At 45.9% G+C, this 14556-nt stretch overlaps 2 protein-coding genes across 4 annotated transcripts; both read left to right on the forward strand.

The window, feature by feature from the left end:
- The first annotated feature begins 2768 nt into the window (after window positions 1-2768).
- LOC115164354 (histone-lysine N-methyltransferase 2D) lies at window positions 2769-5833 on the forward strand. 3 transcript variants are annotated; one of them, XM_029716766.1, is made up of 4 exons: window positions 2769-3001; window positions 3286-4010; window positions 4208-4606; window positions 4733-5833. In XM_029716766.1, the coding sequence occupies exons 2-4, from the start codon at window positions 3755-3757 to the stop codon at window positions 5686-5688; spliced, it is 1611 nt and encodes a 536-aa protein (XP_029572626.1). In that variant the 5' UTR covers window positions 2769-3001; window positions 3286-3754; the 3' UTR covers window positions 5689-5833. The 3 variants fall into 3 exon arrangements, with proteins under 3 accessions (XP_029572626.1, XP_029572617.1, XP_029572634.1); XM_029716757.1 differs by having other exon boundaries at window positions 2770-3001; window positions 4181-4606; XM_029716774.1 differs by lacking the exon at window positions 2769-3001 and having other exon boundaries at window positions 3924-4010; window positions 4185-4606.
- Window positions 5834-8294: 2461 nt separating this feature from the next.
- LOC115183015 (zinc finger protein 628) lies at window positions 8295-14502 on the forward strand. Its single transcript, XM_029744394.1, has 2 exons — window positions 8295-8721; window positions 9187-14502. Exons 1-2 carry the CDS (start codon window positions 8328-8330, stop codon window positions 13071-13073), a joined length of 4281 nt encoding a protein of 1426 aa, XP_029600254.1. The 5' UTR covers window positions 8295-8327; the 3' UTR covers window positions 13074-14502.
- Window positions 14503-14556: the final 54 nt, after the last annotated feature.

The following is a 14556-nucleotide window of genomic DNA, read 5'->3' on the forward strand; positions in this document are numbered from 1 at the left end:
ACTGCTTTGCTTTATCTTGGCCAGGTTGCAGTTGTAAATGAGAACTTGTTCTCAACTAGCCTACCTGGTTGAATAAAGTGCAGAATTTTTTTTAAATGAAGTAGAATATTTTGACAATATGCATACAATTAACCTAAATGTGTAGCTATTCAGCAAAGACAGATAATGAATAAAGGTTTGCGTTAGTTTGTCTGCTGACTTAAATTGGTGAACTTCAAATGGCAAATGCCTCTTCGATGAGGTTTAACGGCGGGTGGCATCCAAAAAAATTTTGCATTACCGCCACTTACTAGACTGGAGTACAACTCCCTTATACTTTGCTTGAATAAATAAATACCCTACCATCTAACACTACACTCAAATAACACCACCATACTCCACTATTTAAATCTATTTAGTCCTACCTCAGGCCAACAACCTGAAAGGATGGGACACCACCACTTAACACACCCTGTAACTCTGTCAAGTTTCACACACCCAAATACCTCTCTGCAGCTGCCACCACAAACCTCAATTTTCTGTGACTTACATTCCATCCCTGCAGTACAGTTGATAACCATTGCTATAAATGCTACAAATCCAATCTTACTGAATCATCACTTGTTGGCCTTTCCCTCTGTACTGGTACAGATCTACTACTCACACCACTCCTCTCAGGATCCCTCCCCTTGATCCATCTTCCTCTACTTCACTGCCTCAGCATATGACAACTTCTGCACTACTCTGACCCTGGAAACCTCAACCTGCCTCTCTCGCACGGGACATTTCTAATCCCCAGCCTTATGGGCACCCCTACAATAAACACATACCACTACTTTCCACAATACTACACATTCCTTTGTCACATGCCCTTCTGCACACCTAGGAACCTTCCTCATACACACTGCTGCCACATGAGCTTGACACCTGTAATAAAGTAATGTATTCGGCACAAAAGCTCGTACAGGACAATGTATCCTTACATCACTTTGTCGGGCAAAGACAGCATCAAAACTCAAAAGAACAGACAATGACTTCTGTTTCACCACTCCCGCCACCCTGTCTGCGTCGCACCAAACGACGACCATCACAAACACTGGGAATCTTCCCCTTCAGTTGGTCAACTTCTACAGTTACTGCTACCCCAGTAATCACTCCTTTCAATGGCGCCCCTTCCTTGAGAGCAAAACAATTCACATTTCTTGCCTCCATTCGCTTAATGTGGAGAGCCTTCTCCCTCTGACCAGCAGAAACACAAACAATTATCACAGACCACCTCTGGTTACCCTCACTAATTCCACAGCACCAAACTCTGTTTTCACCCACCCTGAAACCACAAATGGATCACCCAAAAGGCAAGGGTCCACTTTTAACAAACACGTCACTCCAACAATCACAGACTCATCTTTAATCTGACCCTCGGCACCTGAGAAAAATCCAACCAGGAAGTGGGAAATCTGAGACTTGTAGTCTTTCAAACCATTGCCTATTGAAACTACAGAGTCTGTGGGGTCATTTTGCACTTCCTAAGGCTTCCACTAGATGTCAACAGTCTTTAGAAAGTTGTTTGAGGCTTCTGTGGTGAATTTTGAGGGAATAACAGCCGGTTCAAGCAGTGGACTGTCTGAGGTCATGTAGTTACTTCATGCGCTTTCACACATGGCTAGCATTTTATTTATTTTTTCTTCTGTAATGAATACGCTATTGTCCGGTTGGAATATTATCGATTATTTATGTTAAACACCTTAAGGATTGATTGTAAAAATCGTTTGACATGTTTCTACAAACGGTAATGGAACATTTGAGCTTTTCGTCTATTGATTTGCGCTCCCGCATCGTGCCTTTGGAATAGTGTTCTGGACGCGCCAACAAAACGGAGGTATTTGGACATAAATGATGAACTTTATCGAACAAATGAAAATTTCTTGTGGAAGTAGGAGTCCTGCAAGTGCATTCCACCGAAGATCAGCAAAGGTAAGGAAAGATTTAACAAATTTCGAGTTTTGTTGATGCCATGACTTGGCGGGTAGCTGTATAGCTTGCATTGATGGCTGAGCTCCGTACTCAGAATATTGAACAATGTGCTTTCTCTGTAAAGTTATTTTGAAATCTGACACAGCGGTTGCATTAAGAAGTAGTGTATCTATAATTCTTTAAATAATTGTTATATATTTTGTCAACGTTTATGATGAGTGTTTCTGTAAATTAATGTGCACATTCACCGGAAGTTTGGGGAGGCAAACATTTTCTGAACTTCACGCACCAATGTAAAATGCTGTTTTTGGATATAAATATGAACTTGATCGAACAAAACATACATGTATTGTGTAACATGATGTCCTATGAGTGTCATATGATGAAGATCGTCAAAGGTTAGTGCTTCATTTTAGCTGTATTTCTGTTTTTTGTGACGCCTCTCCTTGCTAGGAAAATGGCTGTGTGGCTTTTCTTGTTTAGGTGGTGTCCTAACATAATCTAATGTTTTGCTTTCGCTGTAAAGCCTTTTTGAAATCAGACAATGTGGTTGCATTAAGGAGAAGTATCTTTAAAATGGTGTAAAATAGTCGTATGTTTGAGAAATTTTGAATTATTAGATTTTTGATGTTTTGTATTTCGCGCCCTGCTATCCCATTGGCTGTTGACTAGGGGTTCCGCTAGCGGAACGTTGTCCTCAACAGGTTTTAACAAACCATCTCCCCTTTTCCGCCATTTTTAACCGACTCAAACTCACCCTCTTCCTCCCGCTCTCTCTCTTAGACCTCCTCTGCCCTCCATTCCTCCTCCGCATTCAAAGTATACGTCTCCTTATGATAATACTGCACTTCTCCTGACATACATCTTGTTCTTGCCTTATAGCAAATGCCTCACATATTCCCATTCCCTTTATCTAGCGCTGGGAACATGTGACAGTGGAATTGTGACGTCAATATTCAGCGACGCTCTACGGTTTGTGTACAATTTCAAGCTTGATGGGAGGGTTACGTTTAGGACAACTGCATCAAATGTGTCTTATAAACGTTAGGTGAGTAAAATAAGATTTTATCCCACTAAGTGTATTGACATTTAAGATTAAAGCTAGCTAACTTGAAGCGCATTGCCCTGCATTGATATATCAGCATCACCCGTAATATATGCGGAATGCGCAACCATTGCGGATGTGGTGCAGAAAAAAATGCGCATCGCTGCGACAAACGCAATTATAAAGTGGCTAGAAATCATCAAGTTGAAACTTATGTTGTAAATTATTTGATATTTGTAATTTGTGAAACTATTTGGTAACATGTATTATATTTTTCTCTTTTGTAGAATTCCCTCGATCCTCTATTTACTCAAGTATCTACACTTTTGCATATCTCTGTTGATGGGTACTGTAATAGTTGTTTTTGCACTAATATAAAATCATTTAAATTCTAGTTTTCAGAGAGAGTGCATGTCTCTCTTGGCCATATTTTACAGTTGATGAACGTCTGCTCCAGGACTTTAGCTGTAGGCTACCTGGTATGAATGAATAATATCTTATGCAAACGAACGCACATTATAGTGAATGTTGATCTCAGTACGTCCCTGCACAAGATGCTCTCCTAGCGCCCCTATTTTTTTATGTGCCACTTAGTTGTATCCTGTGAACATATGCCTTATGCTGCCCCCACTGAAAGATTAGTTAGTTGTCAGGTAGATATTGCTCACGTCCCCAACAATGCTGTGGTACGGCCGGCCATCTGTCGCAGTGTGAATGGAACTGTCAGTTGGTCCGTCTGTAGACCAGGCCTGACTCATGACTGAGTACTACGAGGAGGGGGGGCTGCTGTACGAGCACTCACCTCCCATGCACATCAAAGTGGAGTCTCCGGAGGGACCCTTCGGAGGGGGCGTCTCAGAGGACGGCTTTCCCAGGGAGGATGAGGACTCGGAAGGCAGTTGTGACCAAAGCAGTGGGCTGCCTGGTGGACTCCCCTTCAATGTGGTGGTGGTGCATCCTAACATCATGACCCCTGGCATGTCCTCAGATGACCTCCTATCCATGGAACAGCGTAAGCTTTAACCAGCTTTTAGCTATTAAACGCATGTCTACTGTTCAATATTGATGCTTGCAGTGGTGCTCTGTACTGTTATGATAAATATGTTTTGACTATTACATTTTTATGTTTCACCTCATATGACACATAGTAAACACCTATAGATCAACTCTGTCTTTCTGTAGACAGAGTTATGTCCTCTGTGTTGGCAGCGGGGGGTGCAGGAAAGAGGAAGAGTCGTTTTAGCGGTGCAGAGCTGGAGGTGCTGGTTTCTGAGGTGACGCGGTGTGAGGGAGAGCTTTTTGGTCCTGCTGGGAGGCTCCGGCGCAGGGAGAGAGAGAGGATCTGGGCAGGGATCCTGGAGCGGGTCAACGCTGTGTCCAGAGTCCCTCGTACCCTCCGCGAGGTCAAGAAGCGCTGGGACGACCTGAAGAGACGCAATGGAGGCAGGCTGGCAGACGCTAGGCACCGCACTTGTTACCTGCCATCCAACAGAGGGTCTTCCATGCTGGGACGGTCAGCTCAGGCAAGCCCCAGGCTTCACCAGGCCAGACAGAAGCAAAGCACCAGAGGGAAGGCCAGTTTCACGTGCTTCACTGATACAGAACCAGGTAAATCTGAACACTAACAATGAGGTAAAGCCTTAGATTCAAGCCTTGTAGGAACATTCAGATAATGCATATAAAAACTGCACTTTTTAACCACTGCTTTCTACTATATCCTTTTGTTTACTGCAGTGGGTGGAGGTGAAGGGTTGGAGAGGGATGGCTTTGAGAAGGATGAGGATAGTGGCGAGCGGGAAGGGGAGGTGGGAGAGGCGGAATGCGAGGGGGCAGAGAGCAGTATGGAGGAAAAGCTGGGTTTAGGACTGGGACTGGGGATAGGACCTCCCCCTAACTCGGAACGCTGGCTGCCTCCCTCCCCCCTCTACAGTGCCCCTTTCCTCAATGGGACCCCTCAGCCTAGTCCCCAGCCCTCACTAGGGGCCCAGCAGGGACCATTGGAGGCCCCTCCTCGCGGCTTATGGCTGGAGGATGAGCTCCGCGGCGTGGGGGAGGCAGCTCTGCAGCTGGGGGATCGGGTGGAGCAGAGTCTTCGGGAGTTTGGGGAGGGATTCAGACGTGACATGAGAACATTAGTGGCCTCTCAAGAGACACTGGCAACCAGCCTACAGCAAAACAATGTTCTCCTGCAAAGGCTGCTGGGAGTCCTAGAGGCACAGCAGCAGCAGCAACAACCACTACCACAGCAGCAGCCACATCATTCCCAAAAACAACAGCCACAACAGTCAATAATGCAGCAACCACAACAGTTACAGCAGCAGCAACCACAGCCTCAACAACCAATTCAGCAGCCGCAACAACAACAGATACAACCGCAACAACTGTTACTACAGCAACCCCAACTGGTGCAGCAGCAACAACAACAGATACAACAGCAACAACTGTTACTACAGCAACCCCAACTGGTGCAGCAGCAACAACAACAGATACAACTGCTACCACAGCAACCGCAGCAGCAACACCCCCAGAGTCCAACTAATCAACCAACTTTAGCAGTTGCCTCTGTACCACCACCCCCAGATATTCTTGATGGTACCACCCGTCCAGATCCACCCGCAGTCATTAATGGAACCGTCCAACGGCCAAGGCGGGGCAGAATTGTTGACCATAGACGAAGAAGAAGGCGTTAGATAAAGAGATGTAAATAAGCTTTGATGTACTTTATTTATTTTCTCTTATACAATCTGATTTGAAATAATTGTGTCCCTCTAATTTCAACCAAAGTTGAAAAAGTTGTGTTTCTTTAGTACATTTGTTGTGGAAAGTATTCAGAAACCTTGACTTTTTCCACATTTTGTTACGTTACAGCCTTATTCTAAAATGTATTCAATGAATGTTTTTCCTCATCAATCTACACACAATACACCACAATGACAAAGTGAAAACAGGTTTTTAGAAATGTTTGCAATTTTTTTAAAATAAACTGAAATACCTTATTTACATAAGTATTCAGACCCTTTGCTATGAGACTTGAAATTGATATCAGGTGCATCCTTTTTGATTATCCATGAGATTTCTACAACTTGATTGGAGTCCACTGTGGTAAATTAAGATCCCACAGTTGACAGTGCATGTCAGAGCAAAAACCAAGCCATGAGGTCAAAGGAATTGTCTCGGAGCTCTACAGACAGGACTGTGTCGAGGCACAGATCTGGGGAAGGGTACCAAACACATTTCTGCAGCATTGAAGGTCCCTAAGAACACAGTGGCCTCTATCATTCTTAAATGGAAGAAGTCTGGAACCACCAAAATCTTCCTAGAGCTGGCCGCCCAGCCAAACTGAGCAATTGGAGGAGAAGGGCCTTGGTCAGAGAGGTGACCAAGAACCCGATGGTCACTCTGACAGAGTTCCTCTGTGGAGATGGGAGAACCTTCCAGAAGGACAACCATCTCTGCAGCCCTCTACCAATCAGGCCTTTATAGTAGAGTGACCAGATGGAAGCCACTCCTCAGTAAAAGGCACATAACGGCCTGCTTGGAGTTTGCCAAAAGGCACCTAAAAGGACTCTGACCAGAGAAACAAGATTCTCTGATCTGATGAAACCAAGATTGAGCTCTTTGGTATGAATGCCGAGCGTCACGTCTGGAGGAAACCTGGTACCATCCCTACGGTGAAGCATGGTGGTGGCTGCATCATGCTGTGGGGATGTTTTTCAGCTGCAGGGACTGGGAGAGTAGTCAGGATCGAGGGAAAGATGAACAGATCAAAGTACAGAGAGATCCTTGATGAAAACCTGCTCCAGAGCGCTCAGGACAGACTGGGGCAAAGGTTCACCTTCCAAAGGGACAATAACCCTAAGCACTCAGCCAAAACAATGCAGGAGTGGCTTCGGGACAAGTCTCTGAATGTCCTTGAGTGGCTCAGCCAGAGCCCGCACTTGAACCTGATTGAACATCTCTGGAGAGACCTGAAAATAGCTGTGCAGCGACGCTGCCCATCCAATGGGAGAAGCTCCCTAAATCTAGGTGTGCCAAGCTTTTAGAGTCATACCCAAAAATACTCGAGGCTGTAACCGCGACCAATGGTATTTCAACAAAGTAAGTAGGGTGTGCTCTGTATTGAGTAAAGGGTCTGAATACTTATGTAAGTGTATTTCTGTATTTTAGTTTTAATACTTTTGCAAACATTTCTAAAAAAACTTTTTTTGCTTTGTCATTATGGGGTATTGTGTGTAGATTGATGGAAGAAAAAAAAAACAATTTAATACATTTTAGAATAAGGCTGTAACGTAACAAAAATATGCAAAAAGTCAAGGGGTCTGAATACTTTCCGAATGCACTGTATATATTATTCAAACTAAACACAGTTGGCTAATTGAAGGTTCAGCACTCGTCCACATATTAGCATAATGTATTGGTTGGAAGTTGCTGCAATAGAACCAAGAAATGTCAGCGATTTCTGTTTTGTCCAAATCTTGTAGATAGACAATCAGCATTACATTGACAGAAAGCACTTTGGAGTCTGCAGCAATCTATCATTAGAGCATATTAGTAAATGACCATTGAAATGTAACATACCAATGCTCTTCCAGTTTTATGATACATATTAAACATGCATTGTGTGACAGGCTGGACATACACATGCAAATCTTAGAAAAAACTATTATACAATGTGTATTTAACATGTGATGATAAATCATTATAATTGGGCTACAATGTTTAAGATATGGAAATGTTTCCCTGCATAGCTCTTAAATGAAAATCTGCATCAGTATGTATTTTGCTTCAGATTTTCATTATTTGTTTCTCTTGATGTTATCAATCTATTAAGCATTATCTACAACTATGATGTATGTGTTATCTTGCATGCAGTGTCTGATGTGTAGACAAAATGCAAGGGATCTGTAAACAAATTAAGCATTTGTGTACCATTTTGCACAATTTATATACCTAAATATAGTTGAAGGGTCTGACTCTGTTCTGAGACATGTATTGACTAAAGATTAATAAAGGCAACCCTGAACTATATCTCATCACAGCTCTTTAATAGCTCTTTATTCGGACAAGTGCTGATGGTGCAATCTGGTGACTGATGTGAGTGAATGCTCATGGATAAATGTAAAGCTTTCGTTTCAATACTCATGACAATCTGAAGTGGATAAACATAACACCACCTGCAGAATGCAGGGCAGGCGAAGACCTTTCACTTCACACCATCACACTCTAGCGGCCAGTAACATAATATACAATTCGTTTCGCCTTCTGCCTTCACGTTGAGGAAGAGGGGTCATAGAGAACCATCTTTGGAAGAGTGCTGCATGGGTAAAACATGGCTGCTGTGAATTCGTCAGAGAGACGCCAGGGCGACCCCAACGATGAGCTGGGGGACCCGGGGGGTGTAGCACAGAAATGCGAATCATCTGACTATACATCGACAGACCCCGATAACACTTTTGCTGTTGAAATAGACAGAATTCCCAAGGACTCCAATGAAAATAGAGAATCTAGTATTGTTACCGATGGGCTTGCTAGCCAGATTGAAAGTAGCATTGCGCTTCGAGCTAATGATAGATCAGAGATATGTAATGAGTTGGTAGATTTAACATCGTCTGAAGAAAAGACCCACAACACCGATGTTTCCTTCAACAAGCAGCGGCATTTCGATTGGTCTGAGACGGAGGACGAGGAAGACGGCACGGATGCAAAAGAGAATGGAAACGACGGTAAGTTTATGTTTGCTAGCTAGCGTTGACTGTTTCTTTCTTCGAATAGCCTGCCTTATCAATATTAGCTATCTAAGTTTCGTCTATCTATTTTGGAAAACAGTCGTGTGCAAAAACAGACTGAAATGTACGTGGTATCCCTGGAAACATGCAGGATGCAGCATTGACTGTAAATGTGCTCATGCTCACTTTAATTGCCAAGATGCTAGCTAGTTGTCTCATGCGCTTAGTGAGCTAGCTTTGTTATTGGCCAACCGTTTATCCAATAGGATATTGATCATACAGTCGACTCAAAATAGTACACTGACCTTAGCCTTCGACGTCAAATTCCTTTATTCATAATATTTGTGTGGAGATTGATTTTTGTAGTAGGCCTGTTTTCATATTTAGTCTCAAAACGTTTGTATTCATGCTTACTCATGAACGCTTCACAATGGCAATGTTGTATTTCTTTTGTATTTACAGTTCGCAATGGTGATATGGGGATGACTGGGGTGCAGCAGGCTAAGATTACTGAAGATATCTCAGATGCAGAGGATGTGGAAAAAGAAAAATCACGTTCTGACGAGGAGATGGATGTACCAACAGACACAGGTGAAGAACAAGATTGTAATGGAGGAGAGGAGGAGGAAGAAGAGGAGGAGGAGGAGGAAGGAGGAGAAGAGGACCAAACAGTTAAACGGAGGAAATGTAGTTTGGAGTGCAAAGACTGTGGGAAGAGGTTCACCCGTCGGGAGACATTCAACCTCCATCGTCACTTCCACGCTCACCAGGATGAACTGGCCTCACTCACCTGTAAGGAGTGTGGCCTTACCTTCCATCACCGCAGCAGCCTCATCAAGCACCGCAGTGAGCACCAACAGAAGGTTGAACAGCCTGTGGAGCGGAAGAGGAGAAGGAGCCCACAGGGAATCCACAAGGAGGAGAGGCCAGGCTTCCAGTGTGACCACTGTGAAGAGACTTTCCCATCACTGAGCAAACTTAGGCTCCACACCTGCAACTGTGCCCCGGATAAGGCGTACCGCTGCCCCCTGTGCCGCAAAGAGTTCCGCATGAAGATCTCCATTACCAGCCACATGCAGACCCACTCCCTGAGCACCCACCACTTCCGCTGCCAGGAGTGCCACAAGAGCTTCTCTGACATATTTTCCCTGCGTGACCACCAGGGCTCCCATGCCTCCCTCAAGCCCTACGCGTGCCCCGAGTGTGGCATGGTGTTCAGGCACCGCTCTGTCATGGAGGACCACCGTCGTAAGCACACAGAGGACACACAAGGCCCCCACCAGTGCAACATCTGTGGGAAGCACTTCAAGTATTCCAGCCTCCTGCAACAGCACCAATACCTTCACACAGGCCAGAAACCCTTCCGCTGCCCAGACTGTGGCAAAACGTTTGCCTTAGCCCAGAACATGAAGGCGCACTGCCGCCAGCATAGACGGCACCCTCATGCCTGCTCTATTTGCCCCCTCACTTTCCCCGACCAGGGCAGTCTGCAGGCTCACGTGTCATGCCACGAGACAGTCGGGGGACTAGACAAGGAGAACACAAACCACGGGGTGGAGCCAAAACGTATATTCAACTGTCCCCTCTGTCCTCAGAACTTTCCTTCACCAGCTGACCTGAGGGCTCACATGCTGATCCATGAAGCAGAGCATGAGAGGATGGAGAACGGGGCGTGTAAAGACTGGGAAACAAACTGTTACACCTGTCCCCACTGTCCTGCCACCTACTCTGACCAGTCTAATATGATGGCCCACTTGACAACTCACACGTCTGCCCGGGTCAGTGTAGAGAGGCAGGGTAATGGACTTGAAGTAGGGAGATCTGCTCCACCTAACACTGCCAACGTTCCAGGGAGGTGGCATAGGGAGGAGATGAGTAGTAAGCCTTTAAAGTGTCCAGACTGTGGCAAGTCGTTCCGTCACCGCTCTGTGTTAACGCTGCACATGCGTATTCATTCCAAGGACAAGCCTTACCAGTGCAGGGTGTGCAACAAGTCCTTCAGATTCAACAGCTACCTGCAGCAGCACATGATCATTCACACCGGGGAGAAACCATACAAGTGCCCAGACTGCAGCAAGGACTTTGCTTTCCTGCAGAACATGAGAACCCATCAGAGGCTGCACACACAGAAACCGTTCCGCTGCACAAAGTGCCGTAAGGGATACAGCGATGAGAATCAGCTTCAGCGCCATTTGCTGTCACACAACGGCGAAAAGCCCCACAAGTGCCACCTCTGTGAAAAGAGCTTTGGGCTGGCCTACCTGCTGCGGGACCATCTGAACACCCACACAGGCGAGAGGCCCCATCGCTGTCAGGAGTGCCACAAGACATTCCCCTGGCTCGGCAGCCTGCTGGTGCATCAGAAAATCCACGCTCGAAAGCGCCAGGGGTCGAGTCAGCCTTACTCTTTTCCAATGGCAATGAGGATAAGGGGCAAGGGTAGCAGGGGCCGGAGTGGAGGCAGGCTGGCATCAGGCTGGCCCAGGTCGGGTGGAATGGGGCGATCAGGTATGGACACGCCCCAACAAACACCTCCATATCAAGTCCCAATGTCAAGGAGTCCTGAGTGGCAGAGGAGGCCGGCCCAGCCACAGCCACCCATGTTTTCATCCCAGATGAATATGCAGCAGCCAGGGGAGACATCTGCGAGAAGGCCTCCACCAGTCCACCAACAGTGGCGGGTGGAAGGTGGAGAACTGAGGCCTGTCCCACTACCTAACCAGTCTCAACCATCTCAGGATCCTGAAAGACAACCAGCGCCTGTCCAACAGCAGCCATCTCCACAAACACAGCCACAGCAGGTACCACAGTCTCCACTGATACAACAACAAGTACAATTACAGCTACAGCTACAGCCACATCTACATCCGCAGCTGCGCCAACAGCAGGTTCAGCATCATCTACAGTCTCCGCTGATCCAACAGCAATTACAGTGGCAGCAACCAGGTGGACAGCTCCAGCCCCAGCCAGTACCACAGCAGCAGTGGCAGCCTGCCAGACACTTGCTCCAGCTCCAGCAAAAGCTGCCCTGGTTACCAGATGCTCAGCCCCGGCCCACCCCACCACAGCAACCCCAGCAGTGGCACTCAGATGGCCTGCCTCGGCCACCCCCACAACAACAGCAGAGGAATTCAGGCAGGGCAGAGGCACCTACAACGTCACAGCCTGGTCTTAGTGCATCTCAGAGCCTAGAAACCCCTCCTCCAGGAGAAAGTGGAGGGACCATGCCCTTGGGTAACAAAACACCCCCAGTGGCCGGGCCACAAAACCCCAGCCCATTAGCTGTGAGTGAGCAGGAGCAACACCGGCAACAGCCGAAGCCCATGAGCTGGGGTAACACACCCACTACACCACCAGTCCCCACAATGAGCTCTGTTCAGCTTGACTTCCCTGGGTCCCCCATTTACATGGATGGGGCTGCTTTGTGGGGTGGGCTGAGGACCTCTCCAGCAGTGCCACCATCCCAGAGCGCATCAAACAAGCTGGGCCAAGAGCTTAAGCTACCAAGATGGTCGAGCGTCTCAGTGCCAATGCAGAAAGCTGTTAATGAATCATCCACACCTCCTAGAAAAGAGGACACTAGAGTTTGGGACTTTAATGCACCTCTGGTAATGTCCCCAACTGTTAGTTCATCAGAGAAAGCTGGAAGTGGGCGTGAGCAGCAGAAACAGTGGTCTCCAGCTCTACTCAGTACATCCTCCTCAGCTCAGATGGGCCACAGCTCTGTCATGTCAATTTCAAGCTCTCCATCTCATGGGATTGGAGGTAGTCCCTGGGATTTCAAAGGATCCCCCTCAAACAAATCAGGCCTTAGCCAGGAGTTAGAGCAGCAGCAGCAAAAACATCTATCCTCCAGCTGGACCAATGTACCCACATCCACCCAGAATGTTCCCATCTCCATTCAATATGACCCACAACGTTTCACTCACGGGGTGGGACCCACTGTGTGGGGTTTCCAAACCACTCCAGCTGGCCCGCAGCAGCAGCCAATGGTAACAGGCACTCAAATCATCATAAATCAGACCTCTCCTTTCTTTTCTCCTCTCCCTCCGCTCCCTGTTCTTAGTTTGCCTGGCTCACACCCTCTTCACTCTGTAGCAGTCGGCTCTCTACCAAGGCCTCCACACCCAAACATTTTCTTCACGCCACAGGCGGTCATGAGTGAGAGGCCACACATGACACAGACCCTGTCGCTACCTCAGCTAGCCCCACGGCCTGTTCCTCACAAACTGGGCCGTTTGCCTTATGTCCCAGACCGCCTTCTCCAGTGCATGATCTGTGGGTGCTCTCTACCCCGGGAGTTAGACTTGCAAATGCACTACATGCAGCATGCACAGGGAGAGATTTGACACTGGCAAAGAGTGTGTCTACTACTCTGTTTTTCCAAATGTTTTTAATGTACATTTATTGTATAACTATAGCAATTTAGCTGTGTTTTGTGTCCTTTTTGGACATCGTCCATGTTGTTGATCTCTCACTCTATAAGAAAGGGTTAGATACTCTCAAAACGTGTATAGTTTGTTAACTTTATCAAGCACAGTTGTCAGTTTTCTGAGTTCACAGCTTTGCCTTGAACTGCAAAGAACTTAGAAATATGACTGTGTAATGGATTTCTTGGCCAGTACCATCATATTTACTGTGTTGTAAACATACCATGGATTTACCCAGTTTATTAGGTACACCAGCCGTTCACAAAAATATTTTGCACCTATAGACAGTGAGTCACGTGGCCGTGGCTTGCTATATAAAGCAGGCATCGAGGCATTCAGTTACTATTCAATTGAACGTTAGAATGGGCCTAAGCGACTTTGAGCGTGGTATGATCGTTGGTGCCAGGCGCACCGGTTACAGTATCCCAGAAATGGCAGGCCACCTGGGTTTTTCACAGATGAGTGTCTAGGGTTTACTGAGAATGGTGTAAAAAACAGTCAGCAGTACTAGGTGGGTGTACCTTAAACTGACCGCTGAGTGTGTATGTCAACTTATGGATCTTTGTTAGTTTTTCTTTCTGTGTACACTCTGTCTTCGTTACACCATTTAAATGTATTCCTCAAACAAGTGGATTTCACCTGTGTTGCACTGTATATTTGTGCCTTTTATTGTTTCAAAACACTGCATGTTCTTTCTGCTCTCTCTTAATGTTGTAGTGGGTGTTATTCAAATTGTCAGGTCTGAATAATGAGTCATTTGTATGAGTCATTTCTTATTCTGTCTTCATTTGGGTGAACGTTTATCTTGTTATGGTGCTAGAGTTATGAAATTAGGGTTATTGGGAGGAGCACACATTTTATCCAAACAGTGTGGCATGGGTTAGTATACAAATGAATGTATTGTATTAAAATGAATAACTAAACTCACTTTACCTGTTGGGTTTGTGAAATTGTATCAGCAACATGACAATGTTGCCAGAAGATACGCTTGTTTACACTGAGCTGCACTGGGATCGGAAAGCAATCATGGTTATATTAAGACACCGTGGAGCAGACGCGAGATATGGGTCAGAAAACGTACCTCTATGCAAGGATGGGATATGCCACTGTACTCCAAATGTTACCTTAATCCACATTGTACATATCTTGCGCCGGATCCACGGCGTCTTAATGTAACCATGCTTGTGTTCAGTCCCCAGTGCTGCTCAGTGTAAATCAACGTAATGGTAGAGTCGTTATCTTCTGGCAAAACATAATGTAATATATTTGACGTTTTACTACATCTGTGCATTAGCAGTAGTTTTAAATATGTAAATACCAGGTAATAAAAATAATTGGGGAAAAAATGTAAAATTGTCGTCTGTATTCAATAAAACACAATGACATAGTCCTGCAATAATTA

The sequence above is a fragment of the Salmo trutta genome, chromosome 3, assembly GCF_901001165.1.
Source record: "Salmo trutta chromosome 3, fSalTru1.1, whole genome shotgun sequence".
Lineage (NCBI taxonomy): Eukaryota > Metazoa > Chordata > Actinopteri > Salmoniformes > Salmonidae > Salmo > Salmo trutta.

Bases quoted from the DNA above. Each gene is read 5' to 3' on its own strand.
- LOC115164354 (XM_029716757.1), top strand. From the start codon at position 3,755: ATGACTGAGTACTACGAGGAGGGGGGGCTGCTGTACGAGCACTCACCT. The intron at 4,011-4,180 runs GTAAGCTTTAAC...GTCTTTCTGTAG, and splicing joins CCTCCTATCCATGGAACAGC to ACAGAGTTATGTCCTCTGTG. The intron at 4,607-4,732 runs GTAAATCTGAAC...TGTTTACTGCAG, and splicing joins CTTCACTGATACAGAACCAG to TGGGTGGAGGTGAAGGGTTG.
- LOC115183015 (XM_029744394.1), top strand. From the start codon at position 8,328: ATGGCTGCTGTGAATTCGTCAGAGAGACGCCAGGGCGACCCCAACGAT. The intron at 8,722-9,186 runs GTAAGTTTATGT...TTGTATTTACAG, and splicing joins AAAAGAGAATGGAAACGACG to TTCGCAATGGTGATATGGGG.